This window comes from Camelus bactrianus, chromosome X (assembly GCF_048773025.1).
Source record: "Camelus bactrianus isolate YW-2024 breed Bactrian camel chromosome X, ASM4877302v1, whole genome shotgun sequence".
NCBI lineage: Eukaryota > Metazoa > Chordata > Mammalia > Artiodactyla > Camelidae > Camelus > Camelus bactrianus.
In genome coordinates this window covers 6996017-7021323 of record NC_133575.1, presented here as the reverse complement: position 1 = coordinate 7021323, position 25307 = coordinate 6996017, and the positions used below count along the sequence as shown (strand labels likewise).

The 25307-nt window shown below is 46.3% G+C and overlaps 1 protein-coding gene and 1 non-coding gene across 3 annotated transcripts in view; both read right to left on the bottom strand.

Annotated features, from left to right (window-relative positions):
• The window catches only part of WWC3 (WWC family member 3), a 102131-nt gene that overhangs the window by 38457 nt on the left and 38367 nt on the right, over window positions 1-25307 (bottom strand). The window contains exons 2-8 of one of the 2 annotated variants that reach the window (XM_074359825.1): window positions 25045-25154; window positions 20100-20303; window positions 19043-19102; window positions 10419-10495; window positions 9203-9282; window positions 4601-4730; window positions 1559-1696 (exon numbers count right to left, since the gene is read on the bottom strand). In XM_074359825.1, coding sequence (XP_074215926.1) covers window positions 1559-1696; window positions 4601-4730; window positions 9203-9282; window positions 10419-10495; window positions 19043-19102; window positions 20100-20303; window positions 25045-25154 — 799 coding nt within the window. The remainder of the gene's footprint in view (window positions 1-1558; window positions 1697-4600; window positions 4731-9202; window positions 9283-10418; window positions 10496-19042; window positions 19103-20099; window positions 20304-25044; window positions 25155-25307) is intronic. The other variant, XM_074359826.1, reaches the window with a different exon arrangement.
• On the bottom strand, window positions 17705-17812 carry LOC123620029 (U6 spliceosomal RNA). The gene has a single exon (XR_006728742.1). It is a non-coding gene; the product is annotated as a U6 spliceosomal RNA (small nuclear RNA).

The following is a 25307-nucleotide window of genomic DNA, read 5'->3' as shown; positions in this document are numbered from 1 at the left end:
CACTGATTCAAACCCAGACCTGCCTCTCCTTGGCTGTATGACCTTAGGTAACCTGGCACCTTGATCCTCTCATCTGTCAAAAGAGGAAGGAAACAACCACTTAAATCAAGATAACAGCCATGAAGCTGCCAACCCAGGGCCAGCCCCAGTCAACTCATGAACAATGATAATTCACTGCTAAAGTTATTATAGCAGTATAGCCAGCCACTCCCCACCTGACATTTGTAGACAGTCTAACCTAAATCATTAGAGAACCTGCAATCTTACCTGTTTCTCTCAAACTAGTTAAGTCTCTAAAAAATCTAACTCTAACCTTATGTTAAGCAGCAATGGATTATTTATGGAATTCAGTAAGTCTTGTATTTCTTTCCTTCTTTCATGCCAAAATCTTTAGGCAAAAATTCCAGACATTTTTGACTTACAGATTCTTCTCTGTTATAAATCAAAGATACCTGGTCAAAAAATGTCTAAGTGTACTTTTGAGAACAATGAGGGAATACTGAAGATAGGGGATTTCGGGACATCCAAGACATAGAGTCACTATTTACTATATTATATTCTCTTCAAAGAGGCACTACCTGTCAACATTTTAAAATATTAGCTAATTATTTAAAACCCAGAGTTTTTTAGTCTATGTCTTTTTTTCCCTTTTGTTTCTTTTAATTTTAGGAAGGTATTCTGCATTCCATTGATATTTCATCTTTACTTAATAAGCCCTAAGAAAAAGAAGCCATCCAAACTGTTTTTCTACCTGTAACAAATAAATGTAAAACTTCACTCAGTGACATCACAATAGTAGTGTCTTTAAGTATTCACTACCCTGCTTCAGATGATGATTGGCAACTTCGTTTTTATGGCTAACTCAAGGCTTCACTAATTATCAAAAGGGGCATTATGAAATTCTTCCAATTCCCAAACAAAGTTAATTTCAATTCAATTCAATTTCCTGACATATTTTTAGAAGAAATAGTATCAAAGTATAACTCAAGGGTGACACAGTCACAAAGCCTTTGAGAATTGCTGGTCTAAGCCAGAGCTCAGCAAACCATGGCTCGCAGGCCAAGCCTGGCCCACCACCTCTTTCTGTAAATAAGGTTTTATTGGAACTTTATTGGAACAAGCCCCATCCACTTGTTCACATACCGCCGAAGGCTGCTTTCACACTTCAACACAGCTGAGTAGGCAGACGCTGCGTGGCAAGCAAGGCCTAAAATACTTACTATCTGGACTTTTGCAGAAAAAATTCGCTGATCCCACACTCTAAAAAGTCATACATCTGCCAAAAAACACATCCAAACTCAACTCTCAAATGGATTCTGCCATTTATAAGATTCCAAATCACAAGGACAGAGGTAATAAGCTATTCAATTGCATCCCAGGCCACTGAAACTTCCAGACAGCTGGATGTAAGAAACAATATTTTTTCTTTAAAATTAATGGCACAAAAGCCAAAACGTTTTTGAAGAAAGGTGGAAAATGAAAACAAATGAGTGTCGGCCACACGAAAGCAGCCCTCTTGCCGCGTGGCACACTTGGTTCTCCCCCCGGCTGAGCGTACCTCTCCGATGATGTCGGTCTGAGACCCAGCGTCGCAGAACTGCTGAGGTAAGGAATCACCTGGATTGTGAGGGAACTCTTGCAGGGGCTCCGTAAGAGAAAAGCTGTTCTTGAAGCCATCGGTAAGCTTGGCCAGGCTCTGGAAGAGAATGAAACAAGTGACTTGAACAGCGATGGAAACACTTCTCCTCCCTTTAAAAGCAGTCACTGCCTTCCTGTTCCAGGTCGCAGCTTCATTACCGGAGAGCTGGCCCACCCCGACCTCCATTCTCATCAGATTTAAAACAAAGGTCTATCACCATAAGCACCTTTCATCAAATTCTTAGTACTTTAAATCAGACAGCAACTGAGTCCTCCCGGCAGCATGTGAGCAACACAGAGAACAACTGTGGTACCGTTTTTACTGTTTTTTAAACCTTTGTTGTTTCCTAAAGAAAAAAATTAACATTCCCCCCAAAGAAGCCAAATTCAGAGAAACGGGGTAGAATGGTGGATGCCAGGGGCCGGAGAAACGGGGAGATGTTGGTCAAAGGGTACAAAGTCCCACGTGTTAGTGGAATCAGTTCCCAGGATTGAATGTTCACAGGACGGTAAGTAAACGATACTATATTGCATATTTCAAAGTTGCTGAGAGAGTAGATCTGAAAAGTCCTCACCACACAAAAAGAAAGGTAACCACGTGAGGTGACGGACGTGTTAACTAACTTTATTGTGGTAATCATTTCACAATAGATATGTCTATCAAATCATCACGTACACCTTAAATTTATACAATTTTATTTGTCAACTACACCTCCATGAAGCTGGGGGGGGGCATTCCCATCCAAAATGTTCCATCAATAAATAAGTCTGACAGAGATGAATGCTACCTTAAGATCTTTAAAACCACATAGCAGGTGAAAAAACAGCTCCCAGACGATGTTTACAGATTTTTATAACCTGATGTTTCAGTCGTAATTCTACATGATCAAAAGTCATCTTATATGGATGTTAGTTTGCCAAAAATTAGAGTAAGTATGAATTCTGGCACGTGGAGCCCCTCTGGTGAAAGCTAAAGGGAAATGAGATTTTCTCCGACCTGTGAATGCATGTCTTCGGCAGTTGTCTCTGCAGACACTAGGGCGCCCGGCACAGCCTAGCTCACGGAGCTGGCTCTGGACCCAGACTAAGGCATCCTGGAATGGGCCGATATTATGGTCGGGTAAGAAAGACAAAACAACTCATTTGATTTAACTAGGAGAAGACGTTGCCTGTGCCTCTCCCTGGAGCGTCTCAGAGAAGATGCTGGGGCCTGAAGCTTCTGCCAGAAATTGTATCTCCAGCCTTCGTGGGGAGAACCCACTTGAGGCAACCAGTGGCTTGCTCCACTCTGCACGCTCAGAAAGAACAGGGCAGGGAGGCCAGCTCAACCTCCTAGGGCGAGGCCTCCGTGCCCTGTGGTGAAATACCACCTAGCTCACCCCTGGGGTTCAGGCTTAGACGACTCGGGTGACCTCCAAAGAGCGACTCATCCAACACTGCGCACAGAGGCCTCAGCAGGCAGCGGCTACGCCCCCGGCTACCAGCGCTTGGGGAAGATCTAACCATTGACCTTCATCTCTCATGGCCTGGAAATAAGGGCATCTGAAAATACAGATTTCTGGGTCCCACCTCCAGAGCGTCTAACCCAGCAGACCCAGGGTAGGGATGGTAATCTGCAATTCAGCGAGCGCCAGGGGCCACTCTGGGATCTGGAGTCCTGGCGGTCAGGAAGCGCTGCTGCGAGAGGAAGTGACGTGTGCGCCTGTCTCACGCGGCCTCTGAGTCTGAGCGTTGCTTCCCATGTCCTTCTGTGTCTTACATGCTGCAGAATTGAGACACATGCCTACCAGCGCCAGGGGCTCAGTCACTGTGCTAGCCAGGCCCAGAAGGAGAGCCACGACAGACAGCACCAGCCGCATGCCAGCAGGGTGCACGGGCCCAGTGTGCGTCCCTCTGCAGACGCTCGGCTGCTTCTAAAAAAACCGAAACTATGGGAGTTCAAGGGGCAAAAAAACTAAGCAATATAAAGTGACAATGAAAAAAAAAAAATCTATCCACAGAAAGGAGGCAGCTAAAAAAAAAAAAAAGGAAGGGGGCAGCTCTGTGGGTAGAGAGATGGGGAAAGGTACAGGGTGTCATCGGTGACAGGGGGAGCTGCCGCAGGACAGCAGGCACAGGCCGAGCTTTCTGTGAGGGCAGCCAGACTGCTGTTCATACTCTGACATGTCTGCATAAACCCTGGAAGCGGGTACAAGAAGCTAATAAGAGTAGTTACAGGAGAGGAGAGAATAGGGCGATAGAAAGACGCTTTTGATAGTTTTTTGAATTATTCTGATTGTTAAACAATATGAATGTCTCACCCATTGTTGTGGCTTGAACTGTGTCCACCAAAAACAAATGTTTAAGTTCCCACCCCCGGAACCTGGAAATGTGTGCTTCTGTGGAAGGAAAGTCTGCAGATGGAATTAAGATGAGGTCACAGTGGATTCAAGTGGGTTCTAATCCAACGATTGGTGTCGTTATAAGAAGAGAAAATGTATAAGCAGAGTCACGGGGAGAACCATGTGACGATCAAGACAGAGACTGGAGCAATGCACGTACAAGCCAAGGATGGCCAGCAGCCCCCAGGAGCGGGAAGAGTACAGAAGGAGCCTCCCCTAGAGCCGACGGAGAGAGCCCACACCCGCCCGCACCTTAATTTCGGACTTCTGTTCTCCAGATTCTGTGAGAATAAATTTCTGTTGTTCTAAGCCACCTGGCTTGTGGTTCTTTGTTACAGCAGCCCTAGGGAACTAATACGTGTATTGTGTATAGTTATAGATGTATATATGTACACATACATATATCATATATACACACGTATATACATGTATGTCTTTAAAATATGCATGATTATATACATAATAAGCATATAATATATAGAGTAAATAAACATATACATTTTTAAGTTTTAAATAAGAGACAAACAAGCATGTGGGCGGACACGTGGACACGGGCTCTGAGGAGCAGCAGGGCATCTTACTTGCATCAGGTCCCGTCTCTCCTTCTCGCCTGTACAAATGGCCTTCTTGATGGTCCTGAGCTCGCTCATTATAGCCTGTGCCTCATCCAGTTTGTAGTTGGTGTGAGCACTTGACATCTTACGATCAATCCTGGTTAAAAAAAAGAAATATAAGTCTTTCTGTGCAAGATTATAACATTCCATTGCACAACAATAACAAAAAACTCAAAAGCTTCACAGAAAGATGGGAAACAATTAAAAACAACGTTTTGGCGGAGAAAAATAAAGATCCCCTAAAACCTTCCTTGTTTGTGCTGAACACAAAGAGACAGGACTCGGCGGGCGGCCGGCTCCCTCGGCGCCAGGAGCATCCTATGCGGGCGAGGACGGTCCAGGCAGGATTCCTGTGTCCTCTACCAACAACTAAGCAACAAGATCACTGGCTTAATAATTTCCTGAGATTTTAAACTTCCTTCTCTGAGAGGAAGATCATGTCTTAGTTTATCCCCAGCATCTGGGTTAGTGGTCCAAAATGTCTATTAAATAAACATACGAATGAAACCTGTGTGCAAGAAGAATATACGGGGAAACAGCAAAAAGCGGTGAACTCTCCACAGTGACGCCTCATACAAAAGTCAGAAATTCTTACGGCTCCTCTATTTTTCTTTCCTTCTGGTTCTAATTTATCACTCTCTTGACCACTCACCTCCACCATTCTTTCCTTCAGTCCAAGTATCTATTTGTCCTTCCTTCATTCCACTCATTCAAACTAACTTCCTTCCACCCACCCCTCCGCCCAGGCAGCCCCGGCCGTGCGCAAGAGGCCTGGTTCTGGGTGGTGGGAGCAGAGCACTGACCCAGGCGAGGCTTGGCTCCGGCCTTCCCAGAGCAGGCAGGCCCCTGCAGCACGTTCTTGGCTGCATCTTCCACACCTAAGTCTTAGGCCTTGGAAGCCCTCAGGGCTGAAGATACTCTGGTCCAGAAACAGAATGAACTCCTTTTCTGGAAAGCCATTAGCTCGCATTTCATGTTCCAGATTCACTGTTACAGAGGTTTGGGTTCTGAACTGTTTCCCCCCTGTTACCTGAAAATCCGATCCTTAACAGCCAGCCCAAACTGTTTTATTTTCCACTCACAAAAGCATCCTGGAATGCCGGTGAGTATGAGTGACACTCCAGCTCTACAGTGGGACCCTGGGCAAGTCACTTCACCTCTTTAAATCTCAGTTTCCCCATGCCTCAAATGGGGACACTAAAGATGTTTCTCCCATTTAGTGAGAAAACGTAAGAAAAGAGCTTACTTAGCAGAGGCCTGGCCTGCAACGTCTGCAGTGATTATTATTAAAAGGATAATGCTGAGTCTACTTACTCACGGGAGAAAAATTAAACAATTCACCAACTCCAGTACTTTACTATCAGTAATAAATTCCTTGCCACATATGTCATAACTCACAGCAAAACTCAGCACCAGAGCTGATCTGAGCTATCAGCACCAATGGAATGAGAAAAGGACAAATAAAACAAGCAGGGAACCATTCCCTCTCCCTTGGAACAGAGCTTCAGGGCTCGATAGCACTGCTACGAATGCCATCAGCTACAAATAAAATATTTATGACAACTGGTCCTGATTCCTCTTCCTTGGAGAGCGGCTACAGATGCACCATGGGCCCCCACACACGGAATGGTGCCACCCCTACATCCCAGCACAGCCTGGCCATGTGGTTTTCCATCTTAGCCGTTTTATGGAGAACCAAGAGTCTCTAATGTGAGGCAGAAACACAGGCCATCCATCTCACAGCACTACATCTGCCAAGAAAGTGGCCCAAAGCTTCTTACAGAGAGAATCTAGACTCATTTATGTAATAATGTCTCCTTGCATCCATCTTCTGACAAAAGGCTTTCCAATACAGCATATTTAGTGTCACAAACCACAACCCCCATAGGCTGATAAAGTCTGCAGAAAAGGGTTATGTCACTTCCATACAAAAAACCTGAGGCCAGAAAAGTCTCGTTTCTCTGTAACAGTCCATGAGACCTCTGTGAACCAGGTCTACTGGCTCCTCCAGAATGAAAAATACAGCAAATGGATCATCCCGAGAATGACGCCATGCAGAAAAATGAAACTCTGCTGCATTGAACAAAAAAAAGTTTTCAATCACCTGAAAACCAATGCCAACCAAATAGTCACAGAAGTACAGACACACAGCACTGTCAAGGCTGCAGTGTGAGACGAGAACCAGGTCAGCTCCAGCTCTGGATTAGGTGCTGTGATTTCCTTATGGCTTTGAGCAGCCTCAGAGCCTGAGTGCAGCTGTCAGCAAAGCCAGGGATGGAGCCAGCTGCCTGTCGAGGCACGGGCATCTGGAAAGGGAACGGCTGCCACATGGAGGAAAACAGGCCGATTCCCAACAGGGAGAGGGACCAGCAAGGCCATGATGCACTTCATTGGTGGCCACCGCAGAGCGCCAAGGAGAACGGAAGTTCAACTTCAAGGCCACAGACCTGGGCAGAAATGTTCTGTTGGCCAAGCTGTGGGAAGAGGAACATTCATCTATGCGTGGTGGGGATGCAACACGGCACTGCCTCTCCCAAGGACAACCTGGAGATATCTAAGGATACGACCAAGGCCGTTACCCTGTGACCCAGCAAACCCACCTTTGAGAACTTCTCCTGAAATCTTTCGTGTCTACCCGTGCACAGCATTAGGTGAAAAGCTGATGGGAAATGTTGTAAATGGATGTATCAGGCCAACAACACCAGAACCCACTGATAACCTCCACACCGCAAAAAGAGACAGCCAGAGACGGAGGTACCACCACTACCTACGAAACAAACTTAGCTCCCCAAAAGGAAAAGAAAAGGAAACTGAACTTGAGTCAGATCACGCCTCTTGGATCAGTGACACCAGCTGCACAGAGAAACGGGGGAGAGCACGTTTCATGACACCATGCACGTTCCAGCAACAATGTCCATGGGACGAGCGGACTAGCCTCTGCAACGAGTAACTTGTTGAAAGAAAGAAGAAAAGAAAAAAGGAGAGTGGGGGAGAAATTAAGAGACACACTAACCAGATGTACTGTGTGGACCTTGTCTGAAACTGGACCCGAACAAACCAGAGAAATAGGAAAAAGTGCTGGAGAGGGGACGACATTAAGAGATTACTTTTAGGTGCCACAGGTATTACAGTTATGTTTTCAAAAGGAGCCCATACCTTTACGAGAGATATTTATGGATTAAATACGATTCTGGGATTCACTTCAATAACGCAATAAGGGCTTGAGAATGAGGCTAAGTGACTGAAAACAAGACTGGCCATCGTGTGGTTAGCTGTTGAACTGCAGTGAGGGCCCCAGGAAGGAGCCATCATACTCTTCTCTCTACTTCTGTGTATGTTTGACATTTTCCATCATTAGAAGTTTATATATATTATACACGCACACACGTACAAATCTATCCTTAACCCAGAGATTGCGTTCACAGCCAGCTCCCATCTACAGAAATTAACAACATACACAGACTTAAAAAAAAATACAAAAGGTTCTTTTTTCCTCACTTGGACCCAAGCGTAATGATGGATTTCCTTGCTAGCCAGGAACGTTCACCAAGATAAACAAGTTGAGTTTAAAATGTTTTAAGTAGCCAAACTCTTGGTGAGGTGCTCTGGAAAAAATACACGGGAGGTTCTGGGAAGCAAGAACAGCAGAAAATTTTCTAGAGGAAAGTCATTTTAAGAATGCCTTAGATCAATGTTGGTAACAGTACAATGACGTACAATGGTTCATGCATTATCTGTGCTTAGAGTTAGGATTTTACAGGAGGGGTGGGGTAGTCACACTGCCCATGCTTACAAAAGCTTTTCCAAATTTCTCAATAAATAATAGCAATTGGCATGATTCGATCCAAACGTGAGAGCCAACCTTCAGTATCAGAAAACTAAAGAGGCTGTTCTCATCCCATACATGGCCTGTGTGACTCAGAGGAAGGTGGCAGACTGCTTTTCATCTGCAAAGCATTTTAAGCCGAGCACTAGTCCCCGTGTTTCCTCTCCTCCCTGTGAGGCTGTCACAGCACAGAGTGAACATGTGCAGTGACAACACAGCAGCCCACCAAACGCCGCCTCGCAAGGCAGCTCCATCTGGAAAGCTGGGGTGGGTCCCCCAAGAACAAGGCCAGGTCCAGAACCCTCCTCTCGGGCCACTCCTCAGCCTCCACTGGGGAGGGCAGGCAACCCCACAGGCTCTAGCAGAGAATGAGGATTGTCCCCTAAATATAAAATAAAGATCTTCTATGCTGTACACCCAAAATAAACACAACACTGTAAACTGACTATATTTTGATTTAAAAAAATACTAATAAAGTGAACTGCATGCAAAAAATAAATAAAATAAAACGAAATAAAACAAACAAACAAAAGGTCTTGTTTCCCAAGTATTTCCATTTAAAGAAATGAAGTATCTTCAGGGAAAAGAGAGATCTGATGTTTAGCACTGACAAATAATGAGCACAAATGAAAGCATAAAAGCGAACATCCATGAAGCTTTAGGACACGTGTCCTGGCACCAAACAGGTCAGTACAACAGGAAACCACAGGGGACCTCTCCCTCTGACACTGCAGGCCACTCACTCTTGCAGGGTCTCCACCCCCTTTTCCTTGTACTGCAGTTCTTGCTTCATCTGGGTCAGCTCTCGTTTTAATCTGGAAAGCTGAAAGACAAATGACATGTTTTTTTCCCAAAAACCATCTGTGAAAAATGATTTCTACGGTCGTCAGCATTGTCATCTAAGTTTCTAATTAGTTTGCAATTGACTGGATCAACCATCCCCTCCATGAACTTCCATCCATGGGCATGTAACCCAGCCTCAGTGGAAGAGCTGGCTCCCCCAGATACACAAGTCCAGGATCACTCACAGGCCTCTACCCACCTGGAGCCCTGGAACCGACAGCGATGCTCCTTTCCAAGGTACTGATTTACACACTGCAATGAGCAACCCTGTTCATACTTTTTTCATCCTCCCTTCTACTCACTCCCCATAGATCCCACATGAGAAACATGGCTGCTCAAAGCGTGGCTTCCCACTACCTGAAAAGTCACCTGGAGGGCTTATTTAAACAGATTCTGGGACCCACTGCAGGCCTGTGTTAAAGCTCAGGGGGTGGGCCTGGAGCTCACACTCTGAACTGACTCCCCAGGTGTTTTTCGTAGGTGTGTCAGAATTTGAGAACTGCCACACTAATAAAAGAAACATTCTGGTTTAGGGACTGAGACACCAGAAGATGCAGCCTCGTCTCCAAGACGTCTCCCGTGCTTTGCTGCAAATGCAACAAACCGTTCCCCCTCCCAGACACCCAAGGGGCGGAAGGGATGAAACAAGGTGGCACGTAAAGAGCCAGCGTCACTGGGAAGGAGCATCAGAACCTTCAGGTTAAACGCCACCGCAGGCAAGGCTTCTCTGGGAATGCAGCAACCTGGGAAGGGCAACAGATGTTAAAGATGCCGAGGGTTGGGGCTGGCATCCCGCTGATACAGGGAAGTGCACCTTTGAGGCCGGGCCCTGATGTCACCCAGTCTTTCCAAATGGGGGCTGAGTGTAGCCCCAGGAAACACACAGAGGGATACAGGTAATTTTTGTTAGATTGGCTAACACTTTAAAATTAATCTTTTCCCCTCCTACTGGGAAAGAAGTGGAAAGTAAAACCAAATGTAATAATTCCTGAAACTGAAAATCTTACTAAAACGGGTATGTTAGAGACCTTGACCATCAGAAAATGAACCGTGGTAAGTGGTGTTACATAAAAACAGACGCGGGCTTCTAGGTGTGAAAACATTCATTTTACTCACCCTATCCCGACGACTTGCTATTTCTGCTTTAATTTGGTATGGGTCGTACTTTGTATTTGCTGAATATCCAGAGAAGCCTAAACAGAAGAAAAAGATTTTACAATGGATACTTTAAAATAAATAAATACACACAGAGAGGATCTTCTGATTCACCGTACTAAGTAATCAATTCTAAGTCTGAGATTTGCAAGTTGGCACTGGCTCCTCAAGAATTGACATTTCACAACCTCAAGTCTTGATGTTTGATTTTTATATGAGGCCTTTCTACGTGAATCCACATAATAAAATATATGGCTGTAGGTAAATCAAAACTCTGTTTATTGCAACTGCAAAACAACCAGGGTTAAAAACCATATATACATGGGGGGAGGGGGGAGGTTGGGGGAGGTATGGTTATAGTATAGAAAACTGTTCTTATTATGTAAATAGTACATATGGTACAAATCCATTTTTATTTCTTTTTAAAATGCACACACACACAAGGAAGTCACTGGAAGGAGAGAACCCCAAAGTTGACTGGGCTTATTCTAATGGTTTCATTACAGAAGATTTTACTTTCTTCATATCAATATTCTCCACCTAAGTGATTTCTGACATAAGAAAGAAAAAATACTAAAGATCAGTAGAATGGAAAAGATGATTTCTAGTAACGTGTTGGTATCTGGCAGGCTCGAGGAAAAGCTTCTCTTCCACACTGTCGGTTCCCCGAAGGCTGAAGCGAAGCGCCCACGCTTTTGTTCCAGCAGCTTGTTTTCGATGGGTGTTTAGCTAAGTCACATCACGTAGCTAAATGCTTCCTTCAGCAGTGCAGCACGCGATTTAAGGTCTTCAAACAGACACAGCATCGTTATCACGAGCGGCCAGTAACCGGGAGTGGATAAGACACGCACAGCTGTCCAGCTGTGGGTTAAGCACAGTCAGCCAAGCCTTTTCTGGTGTCTCAGCAGCTGGAGCAGCCCACGGCCGTCTCTCATTTCTAGCACCCCATCCACGCTCCACAACGCTTTTTCCTGATGCTTCTGTCTCCTTTATCAGAGGCCTCTAAGCCGCAGTGACCTGGTTCCTATCCCTTCCTGAGCTGTGGAGGCTCCTCTGCCCTCATCTGTGAGTCAGCCCACACTGGCGTCATCTGCCTCCGGGTCACTTGCAGTAACTGCACCTGCTCCGAAGACCCATCTGCAGGGCCAGTACCTGTTCTTCTGCTCCTCTGATCTGGGTACCGAAGGCCGTCATTCAGGTAACTAGGTGCCAACACCTAGAAGCTAGTTTATAATCATCTCCTGATTTTGTATTGGAGAAGATGGCTCAAAGCCATTCAGTGGTTTAAACAGCAAGATTATTTAATGTCCTCAAATAGAACCACATCCAAAGTTCATCAGAGCTGCTCAGATACCTCCTTTAAAAAAAAACAAAACAGTCCTATGGAAAATCTATTTAAGGCCCCATCAGTCAGAATTTCAAATTACTAGAATCTACTGGAAATAAATATCTGGAGGAGCTACGTGTTTGCCAACTTTATCTCAAATGTTCTTATATTTAGAATTGTAATCTCTCAAAGACATGGAGTAAAATGTTTTTAAAATAGAATTCTTTCTTAGATGAAGAATGTCTATTTCCAAATCCCACAAAGTCCATCTTGTCTGACTCTCTGGTTTCATTTAAGACCAGTAATAAAAGCAACACCTCAAACAATGCCCTTAAGAGGCAGAAATTATTTCTATAAAATTTCCACATTCAACTCCTGGGACTTAGTTTCTCAGGCCTGAGCTTCAGGGGCTTCCACTCAGGGCCCAGGTGACATGCAAATGAGCCTAGGGCTTGCTGACTCCTCACTTCCACGTGTGTCCACTTGTCATGGTGCAGCTGAGGAAGACAATGCCAAGTCATTGCCTGCACTCTTTCCCACTCCAGGTATAAAAGTAACCCCGCCACCAAAGTCCAGAGAAGTTAACTGCAATGTTAAACATCAGTGACAATGATCTGAAATCGTTGCCGGAACTCTGTGTATGTGCAATTTCACAGGGGAAACTAGCAAAGGAAGTCGAAATGAATGCGAGAGGTGTAGTGGGGACAGATGGACAGACTCACGGCAAGCTGCCCCGAGTTCTCGTGGGTAACTAACAGAACCCTGAGGCGGTCGGGCATCCGCCCCTACCCCAGGACACTCAGCCTTGACCCAGTCCTGGAGGGGGAGCCTGATAACCCAGGACATCACTGAGCTGCCACCACTGAGTCCACCAATGGGGAGGCGCCCCACCTCTGGAGGATATTGGGAGGTGACAAAGGCTGTCCTCCTGGTCTGGGCCCAGGGGAGTGAGTCCTCTGTACTCACAGCTGAAACCATCCTAAAATGATAAAAGAGGTTTTACTTATTGATTCCATTCATGATACCTCTGCTACAGTTTCTAAAATTATAAAATTCGAGGACTGGGATGAGGCAAAAGGCAACTCAAGTACCTAAGACAGTGAGTACCTTTTATCTTCAAATGCTAAGGAGAGTCAGAAACACTGGCATCACTTTTAACAATAGAATTCAGTTTATAAAGACAAATTCTCAGTTCCTATGTCTGCCAGTAAGTCTAACGGAACCCATTTGTGGAGTCCCAGGAACAGCTCAGGACTCTAGACCCCGTTTTTAATGGCATGTGTACCACAACATTTAGAAAAAGAAACGTCTTCCTCTGTGAAGACACGTCTCCCATCTCAAGGTCTAAGACAAATACCAGACCTTCATCTCTGAAGCTTTCTTCTCGCTTGAAGAGTTCGAGTGGGCAGAGCTTTTAAATAGCTTAAGGCGTCCACTCAGGCAGACAGCATTGTTTTGGATGATATAATAATAAGGTCATAGCTTAGCTGGACCACAACAATGTAAATTACTAAACCTTGCTATTATAGGGTACCTTTCACATTTATTTCATCTAGTCTCACAAAAATCTTTGGCAGAGATCATGATCATGTTTCCCCACTTTATAGATTACGGCTGAGTTTGCAATGACTTGACCTACACTGTGCCATCAGTCAAAGAGGGACTTCTGTCTAGAACTTGGGCTCCTGTGGGTCAGATTAGCTTTTCCAGTGTAAGAAGAAATGGCCCTCCAGCTCCCCGTGCCCGACAGGTGAAGGTGATCTGTGTATTTAGCACTCAGAATGCTGCAGACCCCAGTAATCACTCTGGATGAGATTTTATGGGTTATTGAAAGGAGAAATGTGTATGTCCACATGTCCTCTGTCTCTGTCTCCTTCTCTCACACAGGCCTCCTCTGTGCCATGAGAACCTGAGATCCCCCCAGGGGTGTGACATGCTTTACAAGACCAGTAGTCCCTCTCCAAAAACATCCCCTGGGCAGATGGCTCCTCAGGACCAGGTGTGCGCCTCCAGGCATCAGCTCTGTAGGGAGCTGCTCGAGGGAGCCCAGGAGGACTCCGGCAGAAAGGACAGCAAGCCCTGACAGTTTCCATGCTGACAGGTACTAATTAGCAGAGTTGCGACCAAGGTAGGCATATAAATAACCAAGGCCAACAAAAGAGGGCGTGACTTCTTTTTTAAAGGCATCATAGGCCAAGGAACAAAAATATTAAACTAGCCCACTCAGAGGTAACCTGAAGAAGTGACACAAGAGGCCACCAACCCAAACCAAGAACTCTCTCTCGAGGACGGGCGAGGAGGTGCGGTAGACACGTGCACTCTGCTGCGACCGTAAAGACGGAGTCACCCCCGAGTACCTGGGGAAATGCTGTGCGCACCGTTTCCACCACCTCCCACCCCCCGCCTGCTCCAACGTGCTTGCGTGAAGCACGAGAGAAGGCTGACCGAGGGCCTGCGGCCCTTATCCTACGCCAGACACTAGATGAGAACCCTTCACCAGAGAAACAATGGGAGATGACAGTCTGTGCACTGGGCTCGGGGCCTCAGCAAGAATGCTGGCAGGACTGAGGACTGGTAAGGTCAAGCCTCCCCACCACCTCTCCCAGGAACGCAGCATGGGCCAGTGCTTTCTCACCCGAGACAAGGCCCACTCTCTCCCAGCCACCAAAAGAGACTCTGGGGGCAGACTTCTAGGAGCTCCTTGGAGCCAGGGTAACAAACAAAGTCCTATTCCTGCTGCTGCCGGAAGGAAGCATCACAATCAACCTGGACAAGTGGATCTCAACTCTGAGAACCACCTGGGGAGCTTTAAAAAAAAAAGGGTGAGGGGAGCCTGGCCCCACCCAAAGCCATTAAATCAAAATCTCTAGGGGTGGGAGTGGGGTCCAGGCAGTCAAGAGTTTTTAAAACCCCTTCAGGAGATTCCTCTAGTGCAGCCAGGGTGAGAACCACTGGTGCAGATTCTTCTACAAAGGAGCAGATAGTCAGTATTTTTGGCTTTGTGGGCCATATGTCCCTGTCCCAGTTCCTCAGCTCTGCCACTGTGGCTGTTAAATCGGTTAAGTGAGTGGACGTGGCTATGTTCCAACAGAAGTTTATTTACAAACAGCCAGGGCGGACAGGATTCAGCCTGTGGGTCATAATTTGCTGACTTGTGGTTCAGACTGTAATTTACCCCAAGCAAGAATTCCTTCCAAAATATCCTGCAGATGGTCATGTACTTCATCTCAATGCACCGGGAGGCTAGAGTTTCTCAGGAAGAATGAAAGAGTAACTCCAGAAAAAAAAATTTCTGAAATAACAAATGTCTTCAGTGTTAAAAAGAAGGCAAACAGAAGAACACTGCAATGGAGGAAGCGGGAGAAAACGCTACAAAATGGAGCTGGAGAGGAAGCAGTGGGTGTGTCTCAGAGAGAAGGCTCCCACCGCAGAGAAGCTCCATCTCGGTGTGCTACAAAACATAAAGCAGGGCTGGGTAGCAGGCAGCTAGCTCACAAGCCCACAGGAATAAAGCAGATTTGGGTTCTTAGTCTCATGGGGATGTGTGTGCTCAAATCCAGCAAAGCATGAGTTTGCTTTAGTCAGAGACAACAAAGGTTAAGGCCTGGTATTCTCAGATGCCAGATGGCCCAATACTGCCACAAAATCTTTCCTCTCCAGTGAATAGAGCTTTATTCCGGTGATTTCCATGACTTGGGGGGAAATCTGTACAGGGTATGGAAGAGGTCCCCTCCTCCTGTGCTCCCCCCATATCCTTCTGCTCCAATATTAGAAATGGCTGTTCTAGTTAATTCCTCTGCCTCACTTTCCCCTACAATCAGCCATGAGGGATAAATCATGTCCCCAGCATTTAGTATATATCAACACCAGGTGCTAAATAAATATCTGTTGAAAACTAAATGAACAGTTTAGCAATCCTACTATGGGCCATAAGGAAGTCAAGAAGTAGAAAGTGCTCTGCCCTCCACGTGCCCCTTTCAGTGTTGTGTAATTGCCAGATGACCTGTCAATTTATAATTGGACCTTATTTCCAGGTAATTTGAACAATGGGAAGGCATGGTGTTCCAAAACCATGATCAGTTCTTCTGAGCTACCTCTTCCATGTCTCAGAAAAGCACACAGCCCCGAAGACTATGTACACAGACAGATCTGGGTTCAAATCCAAGGTCTACCACTTATTGAGTACGGAGCCCTGAAGAACTAATTTAGCCCACTCAATACTGTTTCTTGTGGATACCCCAAAGATAACATCACAGTGTTAACAGTGCTTCATGATGTGGCAACCACAATAATGCTGAGAAAACACCAGCCCATTCCACATGGGTTCCTTTCACTTCGAGTCATTGCCAATGAAGGAAATCATGGGAAATAAGTCCAGATATCATTCTGTTTCCAGTACCAGAGCAAGGAAACGCCTCTTTGCTTTAGATGACTAGCAATGAGAGCGATCTGGGCTGTGTGAGGCCCATGGGGCCAACTAGAGTCCAGGCGTGCTATGAATCCTGCCACCAGCAGCTCCTGATGGGGGCCCAGGCCTCTGGAGCAGACATCCGTTACAGCACAATGATTCGAGCCAGCCGGATCACTGTCTTGAACTTTAGCCTGCGGCCAGAAATAGTTCATTTGGGTCGTATCTAACAGAGTCTTCCTTGATGGAGTTCAGGTTAAATGGCAAATTCAAAGAGTTTATCAAAACCCAAGGGACAGCAGCCTATAAACTGCCTGGATTAATTCCTAGACTCCATTCGTAGTCTTTTTCCCTGAGATAGGCTCCAGCAAGATCCACTGGCATCTCCAGCCCTTCATGAAAACAGGGAGGCCCCATGTGGCCTCCGAGGCCACCTACAGGAGTAGATGCAGAGATGGTGTCTACGCAGGGACCTCTGGTGGGTCGGGGAGTGGAGTTTGATGAGCACATTAAAATCTCAAGTCAACATACAGAGTCATCATCTTCCTCTAATCAAGGTTTCTTCATACAGGACTTCACAGACAGCACCTTGAGTATTTCTTTTTTACTGGGCATTAATAAAATTCTATGGCACACAGGAAGGAATGAAATTGAGTCCAATTCCCTATTTGCCCAAATGTCAAGGGAGTAAAAAGCCCACAGAAGTACAAAAACAGATGTTGAGGGATGTCCCAGCTCCACAGGATGACCAATCCTGAACGCCCCTACCCTCTAGGCTTAGCATTGCCATGGGACCCCACCCCTCACCCCCCTAGGGCTGGGTATAGAATCCAACAGGCTGTAACTAGGTCCTCCTATATTAGCATCCTCAGCAGCTCCAGTCCCGAGTCCCCATGCTCACTGCAACTCAAGTCCGGGCTGCACCAGTATAGGAACCAGTATATAAAACACATCTTCTCTTGACGAAATTTTTCCTTTCCATTACTGGCAAGAAACTTCCTGCCAAGTTTTTCTGATATGTCCTTTCCCTATTCTATTCCTAGAACGACTGACTGGAAAACCTCTTTGGAGACCTAACCAAACCTAATCATGGAACAGATGAGGTGCCTAAAGGCTCCTGGGATGAAACACTCTATTAGGTTGAATTGTATGAAATGGCCAATATTTGGCCCCTTTTAAGCCATAAAAAGGACAATTTTATATGGTTCAACCTACTTCCACCAAGTAACTTTTGGAAAGGTTTAGAATCGCTAACTATAAGCTCTCAGAAACAGTTATAAACCAATGCTTCAGCTAAATGTGACCTCAAGGCACCAAGTCCATTGAGTTGGTCATCTTATGGGATCATTTAAAAGAGACCATACACTGAACCATAAAAGTCATGTCAGTAGATACTAAAAGTTTGGAATCTTATATAGTCTAGTCTCTGACCATAACAGAATTAAATTAGAAATCAACAACATATCTTTTAAAAGTTCCAACAACTTACTTTCATTTTTTTATTTTTATTTTTAAAATATGGAACGCTTCACAACTTTGCGTGTCATCCTTGCACAGGGGCCATGCTAATCTTTTCCGTATCGTTCCAATATTTAGCACATGTGCTGCCAAAGTGAGCACCCAACAACTTACTTTTATAAGAACCCATGGGTCACAAGATAAATCACAAAAAAATGGGGAAATATTTTGAGCTGACTGAAAATGAAAATACCAAAATTTGTGGGATGCAGTTAAAGTAGTACCTAGAGGAGAATTTATACCTTTAGAGGCTATGTGAGAAAATCAGAAAGGTCTGAAATCAATGATCTGAGTCCCTACTTTAGGAAGATAGAAAAGGAAGAACAAATTAAAGCCAAACCAAGTAGAAAGAAGGAAATAATAAAGAAGACAAATCAATAAAATAGAAGAGAGACAAGAAATTGGAAAAAAGGAAAATCAAAAGCCAGTTCACTAGAACGATACATACAATGGATAAAAGGTTAGCTACGCTGATTAAGAATACATAAATGATTAATATCATGAATCAAAGAGAGGACACCACCTCAGAGTCCAGACATTGAACGAATCATACAGGAATTCTACAAAAACTTCATAAATTTGACAGCTTGGATTAGCACTCGGTAGAATCCCTGTGGGCCAAACCCAGCTTGTTACCCATTTTTATACTTTCATCAGATCAAGCCACACACATTCATTTATGTATCGTGTCTGGCTGCTTCTACATGGTAACAACAGGCTTGAGTAGTTGCATCTAAGACCACATGGTCTACAGAGCCTAAAATACCAGCTGACCCTTTACAGAAGTTTACTGATTTTTAGATTAGGTGAAAGAGACGAACTTCTTGAAGCACACAAATACGAAAACTGATTCAAGAAGAAACAGGAAAATCTGATTACCCCTGTATCTATTAAAGGTTACGAACATTCCCAGGAAGAACTCCAGGTCCAGATGGCTTTTCTGATTAATTCTATCAAACGGTTAAGAAGGCACTACCAATCTCACATAAACTCTTGCCAAAAACTAGGGAGGAGGAACATGTTCCCACTCATTCTGTGAGGCCAGTATTATCCCATTACCAAAATCAGAGACAGGCATTATAAGTAAAGAGAACTATGAAGAAACCAGCCTTTTCTAAAAACTAGCACTGAGCTGACCCATCACATTTTGATGGACAGTTAAAAACAAACAAACAAACAGAAAAAATCCTAGTACATACCAATGTCTGAAGAATGAGAGAAAACAGCCTAGAAACAACATATCATTGTACCTGAGCCTGCATTCTCTCACGGCAGATGGAAACACAAACATCTCAAATTCCTGTGACAGAGGGGAAACCCCGGCTTATTTACCTCCAACAGCAGCTGCAGTAAAAAAGACGTACGGCCCCTTGACCTCAACTCCATTCTGACCTGCAACACAGGATAGAGCTTTGACCATGTCTTCCACGTTCTAAGCTGGGTCACAGAGCAAATCCCTGGCAACACGGCAGTCATGCCGCAGGTAAGTCCTTCCAAGTCTCGGCTAGACTTAGGTTTTCACAAAAAGAAACCCTGTGGTACCAACTTCATACACTCTCCCCAAGCTTTCGGGCCCCGGGACAGCCATGGCTGCATGCACCCGCGGTGGGCTGCTGGGCGTGACAACTCCGGTGGGAAGGGGCTGGCTCAGGCAGTGACTGACTGAGTCAGCAACCAAATGCTTTGGCTTCCGCGACTGGACCTGATTCCTTCAACACCTGAGCATCTGCAGAGTCCTACTGAAATGGGAGCCCACAGCCAGCACCCTCTGAAGCTAAGAGGGGCTCCCTATGGAGAACGTCAGTGTGCGTCCATCTTACTTGAGGGGCAGAGAGTTCTCCAATTCTCTGCGCTATACTGAGTCTCTCCACCTTCAGTGTGTTGCCCAAGAAAGGAGTCTACAAAGAGACAGGTGCCTGACATGTGGAGGCTCCTGGATCTGTGCATCCACGATCAACAGAAGCGTGGTATGGCTTTCCCAAGGATCAGCCCAGACAAGCAGGATTAACTGCAGGGGTCTCCAGGTGAAGCCCTTTCCCACACAGACAAATATGAGGCATGAGATGGTTTTGTGTCACGACCTGAAATGTACTTGTTTATGTCCTCCCTTCCCCAGCTGCTCGGACACTCCCTGAGGGCAGGGACCTCTCCTCTGTTAGGCTCCACCGTATCACTGTGCCTGGGCACAAGGTGGGCATCTGATAAATATTTGCTAAAGGATGGTAGTGAATGACCATTGATTCCCGTGTGGAAGGCTGATCCCCTGTCTGTGTGTGATTAGAAACTTTATGAAGCTGCCTCGCCCGAGTGAAGTTCGGGCTTTGCAGATAACCTAGCAGAGATGGCTCTTAAAGTCGCGCGTATTCACTGGAGGAGCCGGGCAACTCACAGCTGGTGTATGAGCGGCTGTCGTCCTCACACATTTTGTGCAGCTGCTGATATTCCTCCTGAGCCAGCTCGAACCGCTGCTGCTTAATCTGGTAGATTTCTTTCTTGGCATTGAGAGCCTCCTGGGCTACAATTAAGTACTCCTTCAGCATCCGTTCCTGCTCTCGTCTCCATTGTTCTCTGGGGTCCTCAATCTGGGTAAGCTCTGAAATGAAAAGGGTAAGGACATAAGTGACTTCAAGTAAAATCTTTAGGTTGACCAATAATTGTGCAGTTATGTGACTGGTCGATATGAAAATTAATTAACTACCAGGATGTTCATTATGGAAGCGTCTGCATAAGGAACCTTCCCAAAGTGTGGATCATCTTCTATTTACATACCCACCGCTGAGAGGAGACCAAGGCTCTGTAGATATGCAACAGTTCCTTGAAGGGGAAGACAACATCAGACAGTTGTTCACACAGTCAGTAAACGTGGGTGGGCATGAACCCAAAGGAACTCGTCACTGTCAAACTAAGAGATGCATCCAACCTTCTTCTCCCTGACTTGTCCAACCTGGATACTATCAGCTCTGCTGTCCCTGTGACTGGCTTGCTCCCTCCCCTTCCCCCCATGCCAGACCACGTCCTTCTGCCTTCTTTGTGAACTTCCTCATCTCCTCCCGCCCATAAATCCGCCCCGCTTTCCACTCTGGCTTTCTCACTCGACCAGCTCCCGGAAGGGCTCATGCTTACCTCTGGCTCCAACCTCTCCTGAGCCCCATCCTTTCCTTCCAACTCCCTTCTAGCTACATCTCCACGTGGACGGACCCAAAGTAACTGAGTCAATCATCCAAAGTTGGACTCATTCTCACACAGCGCCTTTTCACTACCTAAACCGAAACCAAACCACGGCAGGTGGCCCAGCGCCTGCTGCTGTCGCTTGCCCTCCCGAAGGGAGCCGCACCACCGGGATCTGCCCACTCAGCCAACCTGGGACCCCACCTCAGAGGACTCCTACCCCTTGCCCTCACCCAGAATATTTGGTGGGGCATCCAGAATTGGTGATTCCTGCCCCTACCTATAACAATGACTGATGACATGCCTTCTCTCCATCTCCCCTTAATTCAATCAGACCCTCACAATCTCTCTCCAGAAACACCCAGGCTTCCTGACTCATCCCACCGAGAGCCACCCTCAGTGTGTTCACCAAAGTTACCTTCCCAACTCTGCCTGCAATTCTTTAACACGTGAACCTCTCTTAAAGCACAAAGTCCAATATCCTCCACGTGATGAGTCCTGAAACTAACTTGCCAGCTTTATTTCAAGTTTCTGCCCTTTTCCCCAGAGACATCCTCTACACAGACTAAATTTTCCACAGTCCCCATCTTTGGAAACGCTTATCCGTGCATTTACATCACTTCTGTCCTCCTCTGCCCACCAGAAAACCATGTCATTGTCTAAGTCCCTTTACAAAGGCACCTCTTCTCTGAAGCCTTCTCTGCCCCGCCAAGCACACATATCTCTGTGCAATGGCTAGGACTGCTGCTCTGACCACTTGCCGCATAACTGTTTTTGTATTTCTTTATTTCCCATCTAAACTCCAAGCCCCTAGAAGCAGGCGCACAGCCCCAGTCATCTTTATATTCTCAGGGCCCTTCGTCAGTCTGAGACTCAGAAGGCAATCTATGATTGTGGACCGCAGGCTCACTGAGTGCGGAGCAGAAGGGGCCATCTGCTCCGTACAGAGGACTACAGTCCTGAGATCAGATTCTTACATCGAGGGATGGAGTGATCAAATGGGCAAGACACCCAGACTCGGGAAGGCTCCCTTCCTTCACGGCAATCGAATTCCTAGTGGAGATTTCCACAGAAGCACCACCCTAAATGCAGTAAGAAACGGAAAGTGGCGTCCTGCTCCCAACATCGAGACCGCAGGCTGCAGTGGCTCTGTTACAATGATGCCATATTGGTCATTATATACAGGCTGCCGGCAGCCAAAACAAAATTAAGGAGAGTTCCTAGAAGAAAAATGCTAATAAAATTCCCCACCCAAATCCTAAATAAACCTGCAAAATATTTTACTCCAAGTGCACCTGAGTACACTACTGCAACAGCCCAAACGTGGAAAAATTAGGGAATCTCACCAAATGGTGAATGGATGAATAAAATGTGGTCTACCTATGCAGTGGGGTGTCATTCAGCCATAAGAAGGAATAAACTATTGATATCCTACAACATGGATGGACCTCGAGGACCTCACGCTAAGTGAGAGAAGTCAGACCCAAAAGACTACATGTTGTAGGATCCATTTGGATGAAACGTCCAGAAGAGGCAAACCCAGAGAGACATATAGGAGATTCGGGGTTGCGTGGGACAGGAGACTGGCGGGAGGAATGGGGAGTGATGGCTAAGGGGTACAGGGTTGTACCCTGGGGTGATGAAATGTTCTGGAACTAGACAGAGGTGGTGGTTGAAGAACACTGTGAATGCACCAAACGCCACCCAACTATAATGCTTTTAAACGGTTAATCGCACGTTCTGTGCATTTCACCTCAAAATGATTTAAAAAATGTAAATTTTACATCATCTTCGCCACAAACACACACACACACACACACACACACACGAGCGCTTGCTAGGATGTTTCAAGTAAGTTCTTCCTTTTAAACCCCGTCCCAGCAACAACCCCTACTATCCCTCTTCACACTGCTACCCCAGGGCCCCTCCTGGAAGGCCTCTCCAGGCCTTAAAAGCTCACATGGGGAAATAAGAAACAGAAATAACAAACACTGACCTAGCGTTCAGGTTTGGTGGGCTTGGGCCTGGGCGTGGGCAGAGTCACAGTGGTGTAACCGCCCGGATGTCTCTGACGCTGATTCAGCCAGGAGACTTGCCTCGGCCGACAGGCTCTGTTCACACTCTGGTCAGCACACCCGAGGGTCTTGGGAACCTTGAAGGTGATCAACCCAGGGACCCTCTGGTCCCTCACTCCACTGTCAACCTGCACAGTTCCAACTTAACATGTGACCCCTCAGGTTCTGTGCCCTTAAAGAGCTTCAAAGCTGTGCTATCAAGAGCTGGGTTCTTGGGAGCAAGGCTCGGGAGGGGCAGGGCCCTGGCCCTGGAGCTGGTACCTTCCCCCTCCACCGTCCATGGTGCTGGGTCATCCCAGTTAGACTCAAGGTGGCCGAAAGAAAGCCCTTGGTGATTACTCAGGTTGGGGTTTCATGGTCATGTCTAGCGTGTCACGTCGAATCCTTGAAGGTAAAGACTAGGTCTCACTTCCCTGTGTCCCCAGGGCCTCAAAAGTGGCCGGCACGGAGAGGTCCCTTGCTGTGACTCAGTGAGAAAGGAACACCCGCAGCAAAGAAGGGGGCCCAGAGGGATGAGTGAGCTGGGTTTACAAGAGACGAGCCAGAACGGGACCTAGGCCTCAGTGGCAGGCAGGCAGGCTTTCCAGAAAGGTCATGTCAGGTGAATGCCTGTGCTGTTCAGTCATACTACCTGGGCCCAGAGAGGCCAAAGCCTGGTGAGGAGGCCCTGGTGCCCCTGTGCCCAGCAGCCCTCACCTGCTAGAGTGACCACCCTGAAGCTGGGAAGGTGGCCCAGATGGCCAAGACACCTGGACACACGCAAACGAGGGCACCAGCTCAGCCAGGCCGGGGGGAGGGCTGCCCCAGATGGAGCCTCATGGAGCACTGCACCCTGTCCACTGCGCAGTGGGTCCACCTAGAAGCCCTCGTGCCATGTGGATAACCGCCTGGGAGGGCAGCAGGACTGAGGCAGTACTCATCCTGCTGCCCAGTCTTTGGTTAGGAGCTGCAATCAAGGGGAAGCCGAGTGTATGGATCGGAAACCCCACAGGCCTGGACAGAGACAGGAAGGCTCGCCATGTAGGTTCCTTAACGCTGAACTGAGGAGGCCGGCCAGCCAGTGACAATGCGGGAGTCAGTCCTACAAGCACCAGCCTGGCCCGATCACACTATGGGGACACAAGGAGCCATGAGACCGAGTGAGGGAGGAGCTTCACACTCACACGGCGTACACTGTGCATCCTCCCAGCCTCTCCCACACTTAATAACTCCAAGGACAGAAAGCACACTAAGGGAAACTTCATGTCCCCAGTAGTAATGACAATGGCAGGAACACTGAGGGCAGCTAGAACAAAAATGGGAGAGAGAGAAAATGTGAATCTGAGAGAGGAATGGGTCCCCAGCGGTACTCGATGGAGGAAGGCTGATGAGGAGGCAGAAGAAAGCCAGGAGTGGGGTGGAGAAGAGATCTAGAACCAAAGGCAGCATGTGAATCTCAGCACCACTGGGGCAGCTCAGCCTCTGTGAGGCGCCCTGTGAGTAGTATCCCTGGCTTCCACCCACCAGATGCCAGGAGCACCTCTCCCAGCTGTGACCATCGAAAATGCCTCCAGACATTACCAAGTGTCCCTGGGAGGCAATACCATCCCTGGGTGAGAATCACTGCTCTCAACAACTCCACAAAGAAGGCCGGCATAGTCAAGGACCATTTATTTTAGCTGTAGTCTTTGCATTTGTTTCTCCCTTCACAAAGCTCAAATCAAATCAAATCACACGCATAAGACAAAATGAAGTTAAGGCAACCACTTGGGCATTTACTGTTCCAAGAACTAGTTAAGTTGCATTTTGCAAAAAACAATCTTCTCATTTTGAGAGATGTTTCTATTAGTAGACTGCCTGGGAAATTTATTCTTTCTATTAGGTATTAAAACTCTCCATTCAACATATTCCATGCAGTTCTGAGCAACACACAAGCCAGGTAGCTACATACCTGCTCAGCTAATGGATACTTCAGATGACATTTATAAAATCCAGTTCAATGCTGCTTTGGAGAGTAATAACTGTTTCATCTACAGAAAGAGTTCCTAGCATCTTTGAGATCAACATGAAAACTCATTCATATATAATAACTCAAGGTGGCACTCTACTTACTATTTATGTGGTCCATGTAATAAATTCCAATTTGTTTATCATATACAGTTTCCCATCCTAAAGGAAGTTCATCCCCAACACAATCGGCAAAGGTCAATGGCTTTGTTATCCTGCAAAATAAAATTATGAAAGCAAATTTGAAAGTCAGGTCAATTTCATGTAACTTTGCTGAATCAATTCTAGAATTTGATTTTAACACAAAAATCATATATTATCTACTTGCTTTTGCTCCAACTATTTGGTTGGAAAATTAGTTCACTGGC